A 23777-nucleotide genomic window follows, 5' to 3' on the forward strand; every position below is an offset into this window, starting at 1 on the left:
TTCGTACCCACAATATGTCACGATTACATCCTTCTATCATTTGTGCCTCGTTGGCCTCAAAATAAATAAAAAAATATCTATCATTAGATACTATACACCAATACAATTTTCAATTATAACAAAATCATTACATAAAGAAATGATTTACTAAAGCCTGAAATATGATAGCAGAAACAACACGGCCACGGGTTATAATATCAATCACAACAAACCCTCGTACACAAATCAAGAGTACAAAGCGATGTTGTTTAGACGGCCGAGTCTATTATTTCTATAGATATAATTTGGATCCATTAGAACAGAATAATTTTCAGACTTAGATTATTAATTAATATAATATTTGAGACCAGTCGTCGTCGTCGTCCAGTCGTGCGACTAAACCTGCCGCTCGAGGGTTCGATTCCCATTCGAGGAAATTATATTTATAACATTTATAATATTTTTATTTCCAATTTCTGGTAACGCTCCGCTACTCAACGCGCAACGCCTTCAGAGATGGACAGAAAGTGACTTTATGGGAGAATAGTCTTACCATTACGTTCCCAGGTACCCTCTACTACCTTGCTATATTGCTGAGATACACCTTAAAACCTTACTCTATAATTATTTTTGCTTAACGCAATATCCTGCATCTATCAGAGTAGCGTATTGAATGGCGGAACTCAACGCCGTGTCCACCAGATCGGTGAAATGAAAATAAATATACAAATTCCCCCGATGCTTATATCAATCTCACAATAATCCTGATCTGAGACTGACGCTACCACTATGTCACCACGGCTTTTGAAACAAAATTGTACTATAATAATTTTGGTTTTAATTTTCTGCATTAAAGATTTTGCCTGGACTTATCCTAAAACTAGGTCCCCTAGGTTTAAAAAAACGCTTTCAACAAAACGAAATTAAAAAAACATAATAACTAAGGCAAATTGAAAACCAAAAATCGTTTTGACAACATACAATAAAAAGAATGGATACCGTTCAAACGTTAGCCAATTAACCTTTACGTTCACATCCCGTCACGTCGAAATTCTATAGAATTTTAACGACTTTTATTGCATGTTAGTACTTTTGTAAGAACTTTTCTCTACAATGATTATTAAAAAATAATGATGATTTCAGACCATCTCGATTCAGTGGGATAGACTCTCACTGTAAACGAAATGATTGTAGCTCGCAGCGTTAAGTTCCGCCACATACACAATGTCTCAAAAATTGGATGGATCAAGAGGGATCAGAAAGATCGTGTAAACTTAGTATTAAGACATTTTCATTCCCCACTTTCCACCTAATTCTAGAGGTATTACGTGCTCAGTGACGCAATTAAACGCCGCGCTTTGCATCGTCACCAGAACGCCGAAATGAAAATATTGAATATCCTCGAATCCACAACCTATCACGTTTACACTTACACCTACGTGCCCCTGAGCCAAAATTGGCCTCAGTCATTTACTATATTATATAGGAAAAATCGAACCTACGCTGGCCGCGTTACAGAAACAAACCAATAAACTAATAAACTGATAAATCAATCCAAGTAATAAATTAATAGGCAAACAATACATATGTATTAGAGGAGAACTACGTACTACTAAAATAATTTATGTATACATCTTCCATGGAATATAGGTCAGGCCGGTCTCCGCAGACCGAACTCGCGATAGTTAGGCATAGTTCAATTGGAACCAGTGTATTATTCATGGAACAAAAATAAAATTTTAATAATAAACAACGAAACTATGTGCAGAGTAGAAAACCAATTTTAGCATTTCATTCATTCGTTTTTTTCTACAGAATCTATTGATTTATCTACGAGTACTAAAATGATGTAGGTACGTTTACGATGGTTATACTTTCTAGTTAACGAGTATTTTAAGAATATTTTTTAGCTTCACGTTATATCCCGATAGAAAGGTAGGCAGAGGGAACCTAGTGTTGAAACACTCCGCCCTCCATTTTTTACCAATGTGTGTTGTGTAACAGAATTCAACGCAGCCTTTTGTCTTATTACCGGATCGATGAAAGCCTCGTACATATAATATAATATATAGGTGCGTGCGAAGCGGAGTGTCTAAACACAAGGTTCCCCCCTATCCTGCTTTATGTGCGATACAGAGCTAAAAAATAAAAGTATATTATATAAATAAGGGTAAAAGTTCAAGAAAATGTCAATTCCACATTCTTTTCGTCGCCCCTTTTAATAAAACCGGATTATTAGTAAAAGTGGAGATGTTGCTACTCCCGTTCTACATATTTTACTTGAGTGAAAGTGCCAATATAGTCGTTGGTTTTAGGATAGGCTTAGTAACACTGCTACTTGCGAGTTAAATGCGTGATAAAGTTGGTATGGGTTCGATTATTGTTTTTAGACGTAATACACATACCTACATAATACTACAATATGATCCTATCCTCTTAATATTAATAAACTAGCGGACGCGCGCAGCTTCGCTAGCTTATTTAGGGGTGAATTCTAATAAACCATGAAACATGTGTTCAATGAAATATTTTTAAGAGTCTAAATTTCAAATTTTATAAAAATCGGTGGCGATTTGCAGATTTTTCCATAGAAACTTTCAACCCCTTATTTGCACCCTTAGGGGGTGAATTCTAGAAAACCATGAAACATGTGTTTAATTATATACGTTTAAGAGTCTGAATTTCAAATTTTATAAAAATTGGTGACGATTTAAAAAAAACCTATACAAACTTTCAACCCCTTATTTGCACCCTTAAGGGGAGAATTCTAGAAAACGATGAAACACGTGTTCAATTAAATACTTTTAAAAATCTAAATTTCAAATTTTATAAAAATCGGTGCCGATTTAAATTTTTTTCCATACAAACTTTGAACCCCTATTTTACCCCTTTAGGGTTAAAATTTTTCAAAATCCCTTCTTAGTGGATGTCCAGATTACGAAAGTAAACTTTTGTCTAAATTTTACGTTTCTACGCACAGCGGTTACGGCTGTGCGTGCGTCTTACCGCAGTCAGTGAGGACAAGTCCTTTTATATATATAGATAAATGTGAAAATTTGTAGAATGTATGTTTGTTTCACTTTCACGCAAAAGCCACTAAATATATTTGGGGAAATTTAACACATCAATTCTAACTTTAACAAAATAAGCTACAATTAATGTAGAGATTTTGTATAATTTGACTATAACAACTTTAAGGGGGCGAAGCCGCGTTTTGATCGCGATTACATTTTTAAGAAACGAACAAGAACGATCTTTAAACAAATGAAAATTTGGCTGATCATTAATAGGGAGCAAAGCGGCCTAACAATAGGGTATAACCCTTATACCTTCGCTATAAACGAAATATAGCAGGAAGCTAAAAAAATGCACCTTTCATAAAGACTCCATGATTCACCCCAACCAAAAAATTCCGAATTGATCTAAAACCTGTAACGTTTTTTTTCACAACACGCTATTTACATTTCTATCGAATTTCTCGTCAATACAATTTGAGTGGAACAAAAGCTACGATCCGTATCCTTTTAGACAATGCTAGCTTAAAAGTAAACATCGTTCCGTGACCCAAATCTCGTAAGTTCTTTGCTCTCGTGATGCCAACGCTACGTGAATACGCCTTCACTAGATACTAGATACTCGTACATGGGTGTGTATGGAAGTTATAGCAACTTTTATTATCCCATTTTACTCTAGCGTGTGAAATTTTGGAAGTTTAGAAGATATAAAACGCTTAAATTTTGTTTTATTTTAAAGATCGTTGTGGCGCAGAGGCACCGCGATGGATGCGGCTTGATCCTACTCTGTGGAATTAATTATTTTTATTTTCCCGCTCTACTAATCTGACAACAAGACACAATCCGGCGTTAAGTCCTAGTTCCAGCCAGTGATCACGCAATGTCTCAAAAATTGACACTAAGCATACCATACGAGAGATAATCAAACACTACGTTTTAAAACACTCCGTTCCCATTAAGTACATCAGTTACACTTCCGTCTCCCACTTTCCACCGAATTCTGGAGATTTCTGGGTTTCTGAAAACGGAACTCAACACCAACTCAATGTATTTCCAACATACATCTAAAAACAATATACACATATAGAGCAAGAAAATAAAAAATATACAAAAAAAGACAACGAATTGCAAAAATGAAATAGAAATTTACAACAAAACAAATATACGTGAAAACTCAAAAGGAATACCATATGACCCAAACGCTACGCTGATCCCTACGTAAGCCCTACATGCAAAAAGTCCTTTGTACAGTCCCGAGGACGTCCCAGCCCTTTGATGTAGATAGGTCATGTTAGGTTTTTTAACGACTATCATTTGTTTTCGTGCCGAAATCACCTTTATTCCGTATGTGGTAATGACAAAAATTTTAGATGCATGTGGAACGATTCACATGTGACAGTTTACGTCGTTTTGCAAAATGAAACAATTGCAGAATTCATTAAATTTGTTTTGTAGAAGGAATCACATAACTTTTTCTGACTTCACTGAATCTAGTATCCTAGTAGAACTCCTCTCCGCTCCCTTTTCTGTGAATCCCTCTGCCTACCCTCGTACATGTGGCGTACCTATCCCACAATCCTGTGAATCTGAAAAAAAATATAGACTTACCACATTACCTACTCATATATTACAATTAAAAACTGAATAGCCTATTCAGCTAACTATAAAAACGATTGTAGCTCACTCGCGACCTACTTACATTCAAAGGAAGCTTTGTAACATCCTGAGGATGTCATCATATAGCAAAAGGCTACCTGCGCCGGATATGGAATGAAAAATTGCAACTCTTTATAACATTGCTGTTTATATTTCAGAACAATACTTTTTTAGAAAACATATTTAAAATTGAACGTAGCGTAGCGTAGGGATTTAAACCTACTTCTCTTGGAAACAGTTTGGCGCGGGAAGACGCGGATTCTAGTTCCTCCAAGTTCAAGTTTCGAAACGTTTTCTAAAATAAAGTATTTTTTGTTCTAAGATTGGAATTACACTTTAAATATATGAAAAATATATTTTAGAACAATTTAACGTAGATTTCCACTTGTATATCGCCCATTTAAAGAAACAATGACGTCTTTGCATTTATTACAATATTTCAGATAATCAAAAAAGTGTAATTTAACTTTTAAAAAATATGAAAAAATCCTTCTTGAGATTCTTCTTGGCATCAACAAGAAGACAATAATTCTCAGAACAAAAAACTTCAAATTTGATACATACATATTTTAATAAAAATGCATGTCGTAGCTTCGTAGCACTTACGTAGCACTATTATTCTAGCCTCGATATGCTTACTGATAGTAAACATATCGAGTGTGCTCTTATTGCATTCGTCTTATCAATGTATTCTGTTGAAAAAAGAATGTTCTTAGCTGTTTTTATTTTTTTTCTCACGCTCAAGCTCACGCTGTACCCCGAAATAGTAATGGGAACCTAAGTTAAGGCATACCGTCCCCAAATTTGTTATGAATTTTCGAGACATTGCGTGTTGAGTGACAAAACTCAAAGCTATGCTTTTGTTATCAGAGCTGAGAAATAAAAATATTAATAAATAATTAATAATTGATTACCCAAATAGAAATCAAATTCGCAACTGTCGTGTTTACAGTTACATGCTTGTGGCACTGCGCCATAACGGCCTCTGACGTTGAAACTATTCAATTTGTACAATTTACCTAAACAAAACCTTACAAAGTCTTCCAAATCTTCCTTTAATAGTCATCATTAAAGGGGAAGCCATTGATCGAAACTGTAAGATATACAAGACACACGACATTAGATACTAATACGTAGTTAATTCTTGAATTCCGTAGCAATAATATCCAGAAATCCTCGTGTAATTTGTAAAGCTTCATTAGCCGGGTTCCTGTCCAGTGAATATTAATCGATTTCCTTTGAAACGTGTAATGACTCAGATGCTAATTACATGCTGGTATTATAGTGTTTGACGTTAGTACTGCATTCATATTGTTAAGGCTAACATTGTTCTCAGAATATGAGGTGAAGTTAAAAATAAGAACGCACACCTCGTTTCCCACTTATATTTTATACTTAACACTAGGTTCCCACTGGGGTGACGATATTCGTAAAGTGGCGGGCAGCGGCTGGATGCGAAGAGCTGAAGATCGAGCTCAGTGGCGTGCCATTGGAGAGGCCTATGTCCAGCAGTGGACGAGGACAGGCTGATGATGATGATGATGATGATGATGATGACTAGGTTCCCTCTGCATAGCTTGTTTTGCTTGTTGAAGCTGATATATATACATATATACTTAATTTCTGAATAAAAACAACGCCCATACATAAATTACCTCTAAAAATAGACCTTCTTTAAAAATACAATTTCAAATATAAAATACAACGTTAAATAGAAATTTCACTCTGCTGTTTAATACTTAAAAACGTCTTCAAAGTTTCGAGATTGACGGTAACATTTTCCTGAAATACTTTAAAATCTACGCGATATTACAAAATGGTGGTCTTTATTAACTGCCTTCATTTAGGACTTTTAAGATATTAAATTTTACTAACGCCATCAAGGTGCAGTTGCGTTTATAATAATTAAACGTAATTATTGTGGATTCAAATACCAATGGAAGGATAGAATTTTAAAATTACTTATACTTTACTTATTATTATCTTGCATGTTACAGGGTAAGTAAAATGAAACTACTTTAAGCTTGAGGTAGCTCCGTTTACATAGAAATACTAGAAACTCTCTCTCTCACTCATTCTCTTCAGTTACTTATTAGCTTTAGTTATTAATGTATTTATAATTATAGCCTTTAAAATGATAATGTTCTTAGATCACGAAACTAATTCAGATAAGAAAATAAATAATTTTGTAATACGAAGTAGGCGAAGCCGCGGGTCGCTAGTGTAATATACCTATAACCTATGATTCTCATCACTTAAAAACACCACACCACGAAGTATAAATTTCACCCAAAAAACTGAAGCTACCCATGGACCACACGGCCGCCTTTACAACGACCAGCGCTAATTAAGTAAATGTTTACTTTGCTCGACCCCCTCTTAATTGCCGCAAATTCTCCACAATAACGTAATCAAGACCTGACACTGTCCGACGTGATTTATTTTCGACGGCGACGCTCTACCGACATGTAAGGGATTACCAGTAAGACCTACTGAAACTCGAAACATAGTAAATCCTACTGGAGATAAAAAATAAGTTATAGTTATTGTTTAGTTACGCGAAATATTCTCTAAATCCTACTGGAGATAAAGATATAAGTAATACTTATTTTTTATTTATAAATAAACGGGCTAATATCGTTTAAAATATATATTTTTTTAGTTTCACGCTTTTTTTCACGGGATAGTTATATGTGTTAAGTATTTTTTGGGCTTTGTATTGTTACCGGGGCGAAGAAAATAAACTAATTTATTCCCCATATTGGAATCGAATTCACAATAGTCGCGTTAACAGTCGATCGCTGTGCTGCTGAAGCACAACGGCTTCGACTAGTTACCAGGTTACATACATAACTATAGTATGGCCAGGCCTAGAAACTCTATCAGAAGATAGTGCCTTGCTATATCTGAAGTTAGACCCCCCAAAAGACCAAGGAAACGATAGCTGGTGGATGTCGTGATGTAGAACATAAGGTCCAAAGAACTTACCATAGAGTATATTGAAGACAAACCGTGGTAATAAAAGCCGGGACTAATACCATATAGAAGATTTATAACTATACATAACACATGCTTCCTAACAAACCACCGTCCGTCCGTCCGTGCTTCTAATAAAAAGTTGAAAGAAATCGCCGAGTAGCATCAAGAGCTATCATCTCAAAGTAACTACAAAGAAAAATAAATTGCTATATTCGTCGGTGTTTCTCACCTTAATTAATACAAGCGTCAACTGTATTAAGTTTAATGTTTGTTTCTGCTTCTTTTATTTTTTTGCTTTTCTACTTTTGTTATTTCATTTTCTTAGACGATGTTTGATTTTTAAAGACAATTTATGATACGACTAAAATCGATTCCCACTCGGAGAAATGAAATAATTATTTTCATTTCTTCTCTACCTCCCAACCCTACAGAAATCTGTGGAAACTAGAGAGCGGAGTGTCTTAACATTATTCGGGATTCGCTGCAGGCTGGTAAAAAAACAACAAATTAATAACCTCCTCCTTTTTAAAGTTGGTTAACAAACGAAAATAGTTATAAACAAACATTTTTCCGAATAACGAGCATCGAAGCCATACAATGTCCCACGGCGCCACTATGGAGCCTTTTTGAACCACGTCACGTCTACACAGACCCCCGGAAGACACATAAACGGAAATTCTGAATCATGGGTTGTGACGTCACTGAAGAACTTTTATGATATCTATACAAGTATAGATTTTATGGATGCTTTAAATATTTACCAGAGTACTGTTGTAAAATACTGATTTTAATTAATACAAATGTATATTCATACATATGATATTTTGGTGCTTTTTCATGAAATATATCTTTAAAAATGTTTGTTTTTAATAATATTGCTTATTGCACAAACCCCTTTCATTCCCTTGTATGGAGAACCGAAATCGAACCCCCAACCGTCGTGTTCACTGCGCTACGACACCAAAGAAAAAAGCACCCATATTCCCACAAACCCTAGCAATACAACCCGTCAAGCTATTCACGCACAAACTACTACTACGCGTGCCTACACATTTCCTAGCCTCCAGTTAGAAGGGAAACACACTACACCAGCTAACTAGTAGTGCCTAGTCGTTCATTCACTACAACCGCCTACCGTGGACTGGTGGTGAATGACTGAATGGTCCACGCTGCCTCGTACCCGTGCATAATTAATGCTCGGTTTTAATACGCCTGGAAATATTTCTGACCTTTGAAATGAATGAAATATTTTTAAAATACGATTTCTTTTTATTTTCTATTTTTGTTGTTGAAATCAAATTAATTTTTTGTGCTGCAAATTGTACAGGATACGATAAAGTACAGATTTATTTTTAACTTTACGATATATCCTAGACATAGCAGGCAGTGGTAACCTAGGAAGCTAGTGTTAAGACATTCCGTTTCCATTAGGACATTTCCGTTCCTCACTTTCCGCCGAATTCTGGAGGCATTGCGTGATGAGTGGTGGAACCAGAGTGAGGGAACAAAAGTATTAATTATTTAATTACCTCAAGTAAGAACCGAAAATTTACAGTCTACATTTACAGTCGCACGAAATGTTTAAGGCATAAATTGAATTTCACAACGCAATGTATAATAAATCTAAAACCGTCGAACAAAATTGGAATTTATGTGAGGAGCCGAGTCTATTTAAAGGAAAGCCTAGTGTGCCTTCCTTTGCCAACCTTACTATATACGTTATAGAGCGTGAAGTGAAAAAAAATCAAGATGGAACTGAAAAAAATCGAATCCTCAACCATAACATCCAGTAAAACCACCAATGAACCACAAGGGCTCGAAAATAATATCAGACATTATTCTAACCGTGAGCTGAACGGTGGAAATTGCTCGAGCGTCTGTGGCAACGTTTAAGCATTCGCGTGAATTCAGCAAAATCCTTTACAAAAATGCAACGAGAAGACATGTCGACATACCAGAGAGGCGTTCCGGGCATAATAAACATTCCTATCCGACCACATGTATTTTATTGTTTTATTCTCTTAAAATAAGTTTAAGAGACCATTCGTGGTGCAGGGGCACAAGTGTGTGACTGTAAGCGCGACTGGTTGTGGGTTCGGTTCCCACTACAGGAAACAAAATATTATCAAGTATGAGCAACTGTTGAGTTTCTTGCCTGCTCTTCTCAGCAGAACTGCCTTCCGAACCGGTGGTAGCTTTTTGTTCATATGTTCATTCGACGATTCAAAAGTGCTTATAATAATTGCCTATTTGAATAAAGAATATTGTGAATTTGAATTTATATCAGAACAAAGCACAGCGTTAAGTTCCGTCTCTCAACATGCAATGTCATTACTCTTTAATAGTATTTGTCATATTTTCAAGGAAATACATTTTACTATTTCTATTTACAGAACAAAGAAAAATTGTATAAATTACAATTAGTATTTTGTATAAGAAAACCAAATTTAAATGCATCATATCATAATATAATACCTAAAATAGTATGACATTTAAACTTGCAATGTGAAGACGAAGTTAGAAAGCTTTTGTCTAGAACTATTTTAAGATTTAGAGTCAAGTCATTTAGTATTTTATCCAGATCTAGACCTAGACATAAATAAAAACAAAAACCAATGAATAGTTAATGCCAGATATATTCCAGGAATTTTACCTTTTATTATATAATTTTCTCGTCTATTCGGCACATTCCTTGGCAGATCTCAATTCAACTTCAAGACTACTATCGATATTGAATTCTATGGAATTGATGAATCGCCTGTATTAGTACCCTTTGATTTTTATCCGTGACTCGCTCTTTTAGTTAAATGTCAGCCTAAGTGCAGAACTCACTGTACTGGTAATCCCGGCTTAGAGTAGGATCGCTCTGATCCTGATCGTGTCGTAAGAGGCCACTAAAGTACGTATGGGAGAGTCACATCGCCACCAATGACAACATGCATCAACAGACTCTACCGGACTATTATCACCCTCGGCATTTAAAACCAGGTTTAAGTTTGATTTTTTGCCATTGCCTTTCACATTTGATATTGCTGGGCTCAGTGACTCACCACCCTTTCCTGGAACATAATAGTGGCACTGAGAGGAGACACTATCCCAGGGGGGTGCTAGCACTCCTCCCCAGAGTCCATAAACTCAGACTGTCCGTTGTCCGTTGTATTCTGTGGAGGGAACAGCATTGCGCTAAGGACAAGGCAAACGAGGCATACGTAAAAAATCAGACGAGTTCCATCAAGTTTCTTCCTTCCTTGGTTGCCTCTAGTTCAAGTGAATACATATAGACTTAGTAAAATCAATTAACATTCAAATAAATATTTAATTTAAAGCAAATGTACTCACGAAGGCGGTATACCCCCGACGAAAACATCGGAGTTGGTATTGAACTTGCCGAACGCAAACTCCTTGCCCCTCGAGGTCTTGCTCTGCGTGATGCCGTCGACTGCGAGCGTGGTGTGCTCGTCGCGACGGGCCACCTTGTGAAGATAAGTAATAAATTAAATAAATTAAATGTTGTATATTGTGGCACGACTGGTCTCTCGTCGTGGAGAAAACATCCTATTCATTTATATATTAAATTCAATATAAAATTTCGTAGCAGGATTTAAAGCCACACCTTATACCTCTACAAAAGTAAGTCATTTATTTACACAAGTCCACGACAAAATATCTGTACCGTTGTTATAACTTTTCGTTGTTAACACTTCTGTAGTAAGTATATTTTTTACAAAGTTTTTTTGATAAAGTTTATTTATTACAAAATAAGATCATTTGGAAAGAAAGTGAAATAGGAAAAGTAAATCTAATATTAAGACATTCCTTAATCCATTTCAATCTTATTCAGTTTAAAAGCCCACATGAGGTACAAAAAATGTTCTAATCATAAATTCCACGAGTGGACGAGACGACCACGGGTGGACAAGATAGAGATAGATAATAGAGTAGAATCAAACGCACAACCATCTTGTAAAGCTTTACGACAGTGTCAATTTATAATATTTAATATTTTATTTTCAGCAAGCTGTATTCTACACATAACAGAATATCCAGAGAGAACCTAGAATTAGGGCACTCCGTTCCAAACCCTCCACTCTATTTTCAAAGTACATCGAATGAGTATCGAACACACAACCGTCGCATTAAACAGTCAAAAGCTATACCAAACTACGACGACTTTTTTTATTTATACAAAACAGTCTGCTAACATTAATTTGAATATAATGATTATAAATTAGTACCATATAGAAACGGACGCGGAAGATCCGTACCGACTTCTAGACTGAATAAATAAGAGGCTATTATCCCACGCAAACAAAAACCTGTGAAAAACTGTGGCTATGTTTTTTATTTGTTTTATTTACCATGGTGGCGTACTTGATAACGGAATATGATGGTTGTGGATTCGATTCTCATCTGGATGAAAATTCGTACTAGATTAAAGGTGGTTTAGACACCAGTAGTATATTAAGCTTCTACTTATATACAGTAAACAGTTTATATAAAAAAAATCTTATCATGACTCTAATGGGAATTCGAGTGTTTGCTAAATAAATGTAACACTATACTTCCATTAGTTGGACAAAATTTTATAGGTACTTTATGTTATTCCTTATTATGTTGAAGACCGTATATTGGCACTTTACATAAATTGAATTATATATAAATTGAATTATATATAAATTGAATCATCATTATAGCTCTATATTTTCGGAGAAGTGTGGAACGTAGTGACATATCACCAGTTTCTCCGTCTACCTTATATGGTATGGCGAGGCTACGCGAAGATATTTTTCACATTTTTAATTATTATTAGTGCTATTCCACACTGAAGATAGAAACGGTTAAGTGGTCATAGCGCTTGTACAGTTTCCAAGAGGCACAGATTCAATTCCCGCTACGTTAAAATTTTTACACCTTTTCTACAACAACGCAAACAATATTTATCTAAAAAAAAACAACACGTATAGCTCAACTCACCTGCACTTTATGCCAGTGGCCATCATTCAAATTACTACCAACAGTTATAATTTGGGCACCACCACCCAAATTGTATCGCAGCCTTAACGCACCGTTCACTAGTTTCAACTCAAAAAAGTCGTAAGTCCCACCATCATCGGTATACAGGAGAAGACCGTTAGGCTGATCAGTTTTAAACTCAAGCTCCAAAGTGCCGTTTAGTCCGGCGTTCCACTTTTTGAACTGGGAGTACGGGTTCTGTTTGTCCAGAACGAAGGCCAAGTTCCGGTTGAGGGTTAGAGAGAGAAGACAGAAGAGGATGTAGCGCATCGATCTGACGTGGACCGACATGGCGAGCACGTCATCAACCTACTGATGTCCTTTTACGTTTCATTTCTTGCGGTCCTGAAACAAAATGTAAGGTCAATTATATAATTTTAAAAATGTACCTTATATTTATATGTTTTTATTGCACCACGCATAAAATCTTCAATAATTTCATTTCGTCCCCGGGCAACGAGGCAAAACGCGGCGTTGAGTTCAGTTGCAGTTCGACACGCAACACCTGGAGATATTGCGATATTGGGAAGTGAGGAATGTAAGTAATTTAAAACTAGGTTCCTAGATTCCCATTGACTACGCTATGTACGGGATACAGCGTGAAGCGAAGAAAATTCATATTTTTAAACATTAACAAAGTAACTAAACCAAAATCGTTGCATTCAGTATGACCGTGTTGGTAGGTATTAAACATTTGCGTGGTAACATTATAATGAAATAGTCAATAGTTTATATTTCAAGGTGACGGGCGCAGTGGGTATGCGAATGTACTGTATAGAAATATTTACTGCCTTACAGAATTATATTATTCAAACTTGGCTTAGCCATAGTCGGACTTTCAGCATATATAAAAATTGCATACTATATGGCTTATCGCACGACACGTAAAGATACCTACAAACGTACAAAAAAAGGTTAAATTAACACAAGAATAATTACAAGAATTAAACAACCGTCTCTACAAATTTGTCTAATGAGTCTCACTCAACTCAACTTCCAACTCTCAATTAAAAACTCAAAAGTACCTGCCAAATCTATGAAACTTTAAAAAAACTTTTTACCAATTAAGGCATAAAAACACTCGACTCAAACACTAAATACCGACTGTAAGTATACGAGCAATGTTTCTTGCCAGAACTATATTGCAGGTAAAAGGTGCTTAAAAGAACAAAGCGGCCGATGTGGGGGAAACTAGGCCGTCTGTGGAAGACTAATCAGTAGAGAAAACAAAAGGATTTCTAAAATGCAAGTTTTGAATGCTTGTAGAATATTCGCGGCTGGAAAATATAGCTTTATTTAGCTGGAGCCAGCCATCTTATCAAGATCGTTGATGATGTCATGAGAATTCAACGCAAACGTTCATCTGGCGGAGTTGAACGCCGTCATGGTACTATTAGATAGATAGATACTATTATGTAGGTTATGGGTTCCAGTTTCATATTCAAATTAATACTTATATTTGAAATATGTTCATTTCCCCTAAATACTAAAATCTACTGTCTACTATTAGGTCAAATAGTAGACGAAGCTTAAAAACCAGCCAAATGCGAGTGGGACTCGCACACCGAGGGTTGCGTACCATTTCCTCCAGAATTTAGCGTTAAGTCGGGAAAGTATTTTAATGGGAACGAGACTTAATATTAGGTTCCCGAGATCCCTCTGCCTATCCTGCTATTTACAGGATAGAGCGTGAAGCTGAAAAATAAATATGAAATCCTAAATTAATCCGAAAAATATCAGCAAACGATCAAATATTTAATAAAATATTTGTTCATTTATAATCATAATTATACATCTCGAAAATATAAAAACTAGTACAATTTTTTATACAAACATTTCAAGCGATAAGGAATTTTAAAAACCCTCTCTCTATACTTTAAAGACGCTTTAATAAACAAAGCTACAGATGAAAGAACAAAGGCTGTACACCGGAAGAAGTAAAATGCAAATAAAAAAAGGAAAAAATAAATAAAACAGTGAATTTTATTAAATTCTCAGCCATTTTATGTTTTAAAAAATTATTTGGAAAAATAAAAATCTTTTACGTTTGTACTCGTATTTTTTGTTAAACCGGATGCTTCTTCACTCAATGTTATTAAGTAATATAAAAAATGTATTGAGTGGGATTCCGTGTTGTCAGTGAGAGTGATGGTAAAAGCAACGGTTGCGGGTTCGCATTTTCCCACGCAAATCACAACCAACACGAAATGTCTCAAAAAATCAGTTAAAAATGGGAAACAAAGAGTCTTAACACTAGGTTTCCTCTGCCTAAACTGCTAAAAGAGAAAAAAAGTAAAGCTGAAATGTATTATATTACCTTGACTATAAGTGGACTTCCGAAATATGGAGGATAGCTTCTTAAATCTTTATTCACATTATATATTGGCGAATATGGGAATTTGTTTTCACAAATTTTGTTTTGTATTTCACAAATAGTGTGGCGTTAAATTCCGCAAAATCACCCTATCTATTAAAAAAAACTTAAACAATCTACGAAGAAGCCCCTTTTCCAAAATTTTAATAATAATTTTACACTCCTTACGTTCACACAAAATTTAACCAAATCATCCATTAACGAATTGCTTACTCCATTATAAATCCATCTGAAACATCTTCTTATTACCGATTCAAGTACAGAAACTTGGCACCGTCTGCTTGCTTCTTGCGATCGCTCTTCGATTTCACGAACTGTTTTACTCAATTCATCGACAGAACTTCGTCTCTCGTGGAAAACTTTATTTTTAATTTCTTAAGCGCTAAAGAGTTTATTGTATAGTTTCGATATAAATGTAAAACTAGTTCTAGATTTTACGGTATTTAAGAGGACGTGATGGAGTTTTCCATTTTTATGCTGTAGGTAAATAGAAAGTAAGAGACAAGTAATTTCTGGGACTAGCTATGGCGCTGAGGCACAAAACTGCGACTATAATCGCGACGGTTGAGAGCAGCACTCGGAGGAATTTATCATTTTTATTTCATCACCCTGGTAACGCTAACATTGGTAACGTTAGCGTTACCAGAATTGAGTGTCGTAGCATTAGGTTCCCTCTATTAAAATCTCTCCCCTCTGCTTAAAATAATGTAGGTATATCATATGGCAATTTGATAGCATTCTTTGTTTTACTATGAAAATCAAACAACACCTGTATAATATTATAGGTATTATAGTTTTACGCAATTTCCGCATATTGTTATGTAGACAAAGTAAACGTCACGCCAGCTAGCTTCACGCTGTGTTGTTAGGAACCTAGTGTTAAAACACTCTGTTTCTATCAAGATACTTCCTAACCCCACCTTCCGCCTAATTGTTGAGAAATTCCGTGTCGAGTGGCAGAACTGAACGCCGCACATTGCCTGGTTACGAAACACACTTTAATAAAAATAATAAATTCATTTCCTCGAATAGGAATCGAACCTACATGCTATCGCATTTACAGTCACTTTGCGTAAGCCAACCTTCATATAATGCAATAACATAACACAATATAAAAATAAAGGCCGATATGAAAAAAAAGGTTCCACCTAAGGCACCTATAGTATAACGAAACGTGTTCGTTTCTCACGATCGCATAAAGCGAGCAGTTGTGAATAAACTAAAACCAATGGCTCGAAAGTAATGAACCGCCCGATGCGAATATTCTGTTGTTAATAAATCAATATTATATATCTTTGTAGACAGAGAAAACCTTTTATTTTATAGACCATTTGCTAATGTACATATGTACATATATAAGTACATACAAAGAACTATGTATTTTTACGGTTCCATGTATCTCCTATTAAGCTTCATTGTTAAATGCAAGAGGATTTTAAACCTCTTGGACAACACGAAATTTCCATACTGTAGTATCATTCACATGTTCATTCAATATTATTTTTATATTCTTTGCTGTAAGAGAAGTAATAGTAAAAAAAAGTGTCGTCGTAGCATTTCAGAAATCTTTATATATATGGAACATATGTATTATATTTTGTCTTTATTTATTTTTTTATAATAAAAAAATATCTATGTGACTATACAGGCAATACGCAGTTATATACTGATTTCCTTTATTTAAATGTCGATTTTTAGCAATATAAACAAGTCTTCTTAGTAAAAACAACCTAATTATAATTATTCAACAAATAGCTAAAAACTAAAAATAACTAAAAGTAACATAATTATCCAAATTATAATTACATCAAACAAATATAAAGTTCTGAACACAACCTCTACAATCTTGATTCCATGTTTTCAAATTCATGTTTAACTTTTAGCCCACCTTTGTTAGCTCACTTTGAAGCCTAAAGCGTATAATATCTAGGGCATAATATAAAGTGGCGCAGCGTGTTACTGTAAACGCGACGGTTGTGGGTTCGATTCCCAGTCGAGGGAATGAATTATATTGAAAGTTTTTGTTTTCTCGCTCTGATAACCAGGCAAAGTGCTCAACACGCAATGCCTAGAGAATCGGCGGAAAGTGGGGAACCCATTTCTTAATACTAGGTTCCCTCTTCCTACCCTGCAATATGCGGAATACAGCGTGAAGCCGTAAAAAAATAATCATATAAAGTATAATATCAATTCAACATCTTTTCGTTTGTTAGGATCAAAATAACAAACCCTTTGCTAATAAGAATTAAAAAGTTAATAAACTTCACTTAGCGTCTTCATGTCACCTGTCAATGTCAATTTGCCTAAATTATTAAGAAGCGTTTAGATCTCGGCTCCTTTGGGTTAAAAGCAATATTATTTATAGAACAAAAAAGTGGATACTTAATATGTAAAAAAAATTATGTAAAACCCTGTGTTGGTTTTTTATTTTCATTTATTTATAGCCATTGCGTACATGTTAGTAATGGAACTCAAAACTACTCTTTCCCCAATCACTATAAACCGAGTGGCATGGCACAATTGGACATCTTCTGACTGTAAGCGCTATGATTGTAGACTCAATTTCCACCTGGGCAATGATTTATTTGCAATGTCCACTCTGGTAAGCCAAGGCGTGGCGTGGGTGTTCTTAAATTTGGGCTAAAAGAGGAGAACGAAGAGTCGTGACTACTCTCTGCGTTACCCCAAGTGGGAATCGAAACAATAACTACCTCGTTTACAGAGTATAGTCTACGTCTCCACAACAGTGGCATATGTAGGTACATTAAGCCGTTTTTAACTTCGGCCGTAGTACATACAGTATTAATTATTTACATCAACCACACATCAACACGCACGGCTCCGTTTGGGGTGAACGGTCTCTACCATTAAATATAAAAGAAAATACTTTTCTTTTGTTTCATTTACTAACAAGGTTTGGATATTTCGAAATGTCACTGTATTTGTTAATTTTAATAACTAGTAGAAGGAGGAGGAAACCTGGGAACCTAATGTTAAGATATTTTTTTCCGATACAGATAATATCTATATATATAAAAGGACTTGTCCTCACTGACTGAGGTAAGACGCACGCACAGCCGTAACCGCAGATGATAGAAACGTGAAATTTGGACAGATGTTTACTTTCGTTATCTGGGCATCCACTAAGAAGGGATTTTGAAAAATTTTAATCCTAAAGGGGTAAAATAGGGGTTTAAAGTTTGTATGGAAAAAAATTTAAATCGGCACCAATTTTAATAAAATTTGAAATTTAGATTTTTAAAAGTATTTAATTGAACACGTATTTCATTGTTTTCTAGAATTCTCCCACTAAGTGTGCAAATAAGGGGTTGAAAGTTTGTATGGAAAAATCTTTAAATGGCCACCGACTTTTATAAAATTTAAAACTTAGATTCTTAAAAGTATTTAATTGAACACATGTTCCATGGTTTTCTAGAATTATCCCCCTAAGGGTGCAAATAAGGGGTTGAAAGTTTGTATGGACAAATTCTTAAATCGCCACCGATTTTTATGAAATTAGAAATTTAGACTCTTAAAAATATTTCTTTGAACATGTGTTTCATGGTTTTCTAGAATTCCCTCCCTAAGGGCGCAAATAAGGGGTTGAAAGTTTTTATGAAAAAATTTTTAAATCGCCACCGATTTTTGTAAAATTAGAAATTTAGACTCTTAAAAATATTTCTTTGAACACATGTTGCATGGTTTATTAGAATTCACCCCTAAGTGTGCTAGCGAAGCTGCGCGCGTCCGCTAGTATATCTATATATATAAAAGGACTTGTCCTCACTGACTGAGGTAAGACGCACGCACAGCCGTAACCGCTGTGCGTAGAAACGAGATATTTGGACAAAAGTTTACTTTCGTAATCTGGACATCCACTAAGAAGGGATTTTGAAAAATTTTAACCCTAAAGGGGTGAAATAGGGGTTTAAAGTTTGTATGGAAAAAAAATTTAATCGGCACCGATTTTTATAAAATTTGAAATTTAGATTTTTAAAAGTATTTAATTGAACACGTGTTTCATCGTTTTTTAGAATTCTCCGCCTAAGGGTGCAAATAAGGGGTTGATAGTTTGTATAGGTTTTTTTGAATCATCACCAATTTTTATAAAATTTGAAATTCAGACTCTTAAACTTATATAATTAAACACATGTTTCATGGTTTTCTAGAATTCACCCCCTAAGGGTGCAAATAAGGGGTTGAAAGTTTGTATGGGAAAATTCTTAAATCACCATCGATTTTTATAAAATTTGATATTTAGACTCTTAAAAATATTTGATTGAACATATGTTTCATGGTTTTCTAGAATTCATCCCCTAAGGGGGCAAATAAGGGGTTGAAAGTTTGTATGGAAAAAATTTTAAATCTCCACCGATTTTTATAAAATTTGAAATTTAGACTCTTAAAAATATTTCATTTAACACATGTTTCATGGGTTATTATAATTCACCCTTAAATACGCAAGCAAAGCTGCGCGCGTCCGCTAGTCTATATATATAAAAGGACTTGTCCTCACTGACTGAGGTAAGGCGCACGCACAGCCGTAACCGCTGATGGTAGAAACTTGAAATTTGGACAGATGTTTACTTTCGTAATCTGGACATCCACTAAGAAGGGATTTTGAAAAAATTTAACCCTAAAGCGGTGAAATAGGGGTTCAAAGTTTGTATGAAAAAAAAAATTAAATCGGCACCGATTTTTATCAAATTTGAAATTAAGATTTTTAAAAGTATTTAATTGAACACGTGTTTCATCGTTTTCTAAAATTCTCTCCCTAAGGGTGCAAATAAGGGGTTGAAAGTTTGTATAGGTTTTTTTTAAAACGTCACCTATTTTTATAAAATTTTAAATTCAGACTCTTAAACGTCTATAATTAAACACATGTTTCATGGTTTTCTAGAATTCACCCCCTAAGGGTGCAAATAAGGGGTTGAAAGTTTGTATGGAAAAATCTTTAAATCGCCACCGATTTTTATAAAATTTGAAATTTAGACTCTTAAAAATATTTCATTGAACACATGTTTCATGGGTTATTAGAATTCACCCTTAAATACGCAAGCGAAGCTGCGCGGGTCCGCTAGTAATGATATATTAAAGAGGCAGTCTTGGCACAGGGGCACAGACGTGCGATTGACGTTCGATTTCCTTTATTTTTCCGATTCGATTTTTTTTATTTCATCGAGAAAATTAAATATTTTCATTTTTTATCTCTAAAAACAAAACGAAGCGCAGCTTTGAATTCTGCCACTCAACACACAACACCTCGAGAATTGTGCAACAAAATGGAGAACGAAAGTCTTAACACTAGTTTCCCAAATTCAACAAGCACGCTTCACTCATCACAAGCTCCATACAAGCTTCACGCTAAAACAAAAATAATAATTAAATTTAATAGTACAGTTCTCTTCTTCACAAGGTCACAGGTCTTCACAAGAAACAGTTAGTAATAATCACGTCTCGTTTACATAAAATATATAAGCATTTGCGTACTACTAAGAAACAAAGCCACATACATAAATAAAGCCAGCGGAGAGAGCTCGTGGCGAGTTGCATTTCGTTAATGGCGGAGGTCACGCAGATACCGATCTGTTTGTATTACTGGTACACTATATACAAATGTACATTAGCTGTATTTAGATACGTAACGTTGTGTGGTAAGATAAATTGCGGCGTTGGGGTCCGCCTGTTTAGTGGTAGAATGCCTCGAGAATTCGGCGAAGAGTGGGGAACGGAACTGTATTAATGGGAACAGAGTGTTAAACACTATGTTCCCAGGTTTACTCTGGTTAGACTGCTGTAATCGGAATACAGAATGAAACCTTTTTTCTCGTAAACGGCAACGGGTACCCAAAAATAAAGATAATTTTGTTTTTAGCCTCGCGCTGTATCATGCATACAACAGAGTAGGCACAGGGAACCTAGTGCTAAGACACACCATTCTCCACTTTTTGCCTTTCGAGGCATTATGTCTTTAATAGGACAATCTCATCCCACACTTTACCAGGGTACTACAGTACAAAATAATTAATTTCTCCTCTCATTCTCATTCAATTCTCTTCTCATTGTAATATATTTTCAAAAACAACTAACCTAATTAACTTAAAGCAAAATCGCCGTTCGTTATTATTCCTATGCTAATAAATAATACAACGAACCGAGCAAAAGTTTTAGTTTTCAAGTAAGTAACTATATCTTTTAATTTATTTTTTTTTAATCAAAAATCAGAGTAGGCAAAGGCAACCTGGGAACTTAATGTTAAGACACTCCGTCCCATTAAGACACTTCTATTTCCAATTTTCCGCTGAATTCTATATGCGTCGCGTCTTTTATTGCGAAATTTCATACTTCATTTCCTCAATCGAATCGAACCCACACCCCTACCCCGTTTTTCAGTCACACCACTTGCCTCTTTCCATTTAAATTTAATTGAAACAAATATATATTTAAAAAAGCTGGCAAAATAAAAGGTACACGTTCCGTACCATTACATTCCTCTTTGAGATGAACGCAACAATTACGAACAAAGAGTCTAATCCGTCGTAATTAATGAAGCAAGCGTGTCAATGGAATCTGGTATGAAACAAACCTTTTGTTATTTCGGACTGTATAATAAATAGGGAGAGAAAAAAATGTATTATAATATAAAGTAAAGAGTTAAAAGGGCTTAGGCATTCAATTTTCATTTAGGGTATTATTTTTATATCCTCTTGTAGCTTTGGTTTTGCCACAGGGCGGTGTTGAGTTCCGTCACTTAACACGCAATGTCTCGAAAGCAGGAAACAGAGTGAATAAATAAAATAAATAAATAAATAACACTAGGTTTCCTCGGCGTATACGGTAAAAATTAGGAAGTTAAAACCAAAAAGAAAATAAAAAATTAAGATTTATGCTAATATTTTTCGACCATTGATATTTTAATTACATGTTTTTATACAGACATTTCGTGACCACACATTTCAGAATAAATTATACATCAAGCACTATCTTATCTGTTTATATGGAAATGTTTGCTTATTCTATTCTTTAAAATTTAAGTTTTTTTTAATAAAACTTCAAGTTTTCGTTTTAGCACATTGACTTAATATTTTCACTGATATCAATTTTCGACGCTGTCTTGGCGCAGTGGCACGGGCGTACAATGATAAAAATGACAGTTGTAAATACAATCCCCACTCAGAGAATGATTTTTTTTATATTTTGATATCTTTACTCCCGTAATGGTAATGAGCAAAGCGCGGATTTCATTTCCGCCACTCAAGAATGCCTCAAGAATCCGGTGGAAAGTGGGGAACGGAAGCATCTTAATGCAGAGCGAAGTGTCTTAACACTAGGTTCCCTCTCGCTACCCTGCAATGTGTGGAAGACAGCGTGAAGCGGAAGAGAAAGAACAAGAAATATCATTTTTCAGGTGCTTTAACATTGAAAAATCCGAAAACTTGTTTCACCAATCTCCTCAGCCCCAACAAACTCTATCACGATCTGACCTAAAAACTGATATATTTCTACCACATTGTCTTCCCTCTATAGTCGATCTATAGACATTGCAACTGAAACAATAACAGCTCCCGACCCTCGAGAGGAATGCCCGTCCTGATTGTATTCCCGTGAATTATTCATGTCTCTTTATTCCACCACGTCGTCTGTAATAAATTTGTAATCGGCGTCTACGTTTTAAATTTTCTAAATATTATGACAAGTTTATAATTGATTCGACGATTTATAACATAATTTTCTATCTTACAGTATCTTTCACTTCATTATATTGCTCTTTTAAAGAGAACTCTTTCCCTGTTTAAAGATGTCAATGTCATGCCTCAACAAGCTTCTATTCCCATTCAGGGAAAATAATTATTTTCATTTCTTCGTTCTAGTAACAAGATAAAGCGTGGCGTGGCGTTGAGTTCCACCACTCAACACTCGATGTCTGGGAAATGGGGTGGAAAAATGAGGAACGAAATATCACTAATTTCCCTATTAGGCGTAGGAAATCTAACCATTTGCCTTGCTATATGGAATACATTGTGAAGTCTCTCGATATTTTTTCTGTAGTCCGCACATTATTTAATATTAAAATCCTGACTGACATATATTTTTAGCATCGTCTTTAAAAATATCCAAATCCGAACAAATACGGCAATGAATATGCAACTCAAAATGTCTCTTAAATTTTATTAGGAAAGGAAAATTCTATACTTCTTTACACGCTTTTATTAGGTCGCTGTAACAAATTATGTAATAAGATTTTAATGACATGCACTTCTAGTTGTTGTACCTATCATCATGAAACTTGGCAATTAAATGTAGGTTCCATTATAATACAATTTCATGGCACCATTGAGCTGGTCTGGTAATGGAATTGAAGATGGCTGATGGAACCTTGGCTAAGAAGCGTGTTTTTAGTTTTAGAAACGATTGACTTTTATTTAATCAAATATTATTTAAATATATTATAGAAACGTTTCCTGGTATGCGTGTTCATTATAAAAAATAAAATTAAAAACGATAAGTGAAGAGTGTGTTTCTGTTTTCAATAACACAAATTGAAAAGTCATATCGTGTTCCTCATGGAAAGGATAGGTATGAGATTGACATACATCGATCGCTTCGATATAATGAATTTTACTTTATTTCTTGTTTCAAAAACCTTATTTATGTTATCGTCAACTAAAATGCATTTTAATATACCTTTGCTTCGCATTTTATAAGACAATAGTACCTATGGACATACTAAATAATAAGTTATTCAACAAAGACAATAAAAA

At 34.9% G+C, this 23777-nt stretch overlaps 1 protein-coding gene across 4 annotated transcripts in view; it reads right to left on the bottom strand.

Annotated features, from left to right (window-relative positions):
• Nrx-1 (Neurexin 1) overlaps window positions 1-23777 on the bottom strand; it is a 122436-nt gene that overhangs the window by 93434 nt on the left and 5225 nt on the right. For all 4 annotated transcript variants that reach the window (XM_085188990.1, XM_085188989.1, XM_085188988.1 and 1 more), the window contains exons 2-3: window positions 12603-12986; window positions 10968-11101 (exon numbers count right to left, since the gene is read on the bottom strand). In XM_085188990.1, the coding sequence (XP_085045116.1) occupies window positions 10968-11101; window positions 12603-12932 (464 nt within the window). In that variant the 5' untranslated portion in view covers window positions 12933-12986. The remainder of the gene's footprint in view (window positions 1-10967; window positions 11102-12602; window positions 12987-23777) is intronic.

The sequence above is a fragment of the Heliconius melpomene genome, chromosome 8 (genome assembly GCF_056956725.1).
Source record: "Heliconius melpomene rosina isolate 202511_hmr_F chromosome 8, ASM5695672v1, whole genome shotgun sequence".
Lineage (NCBI taxonomy): Eukaryota > Metazoa > Arthropoda > Insecta > Lepidoptera > Nymphalidae > Heliconius > Heliconius melpomene.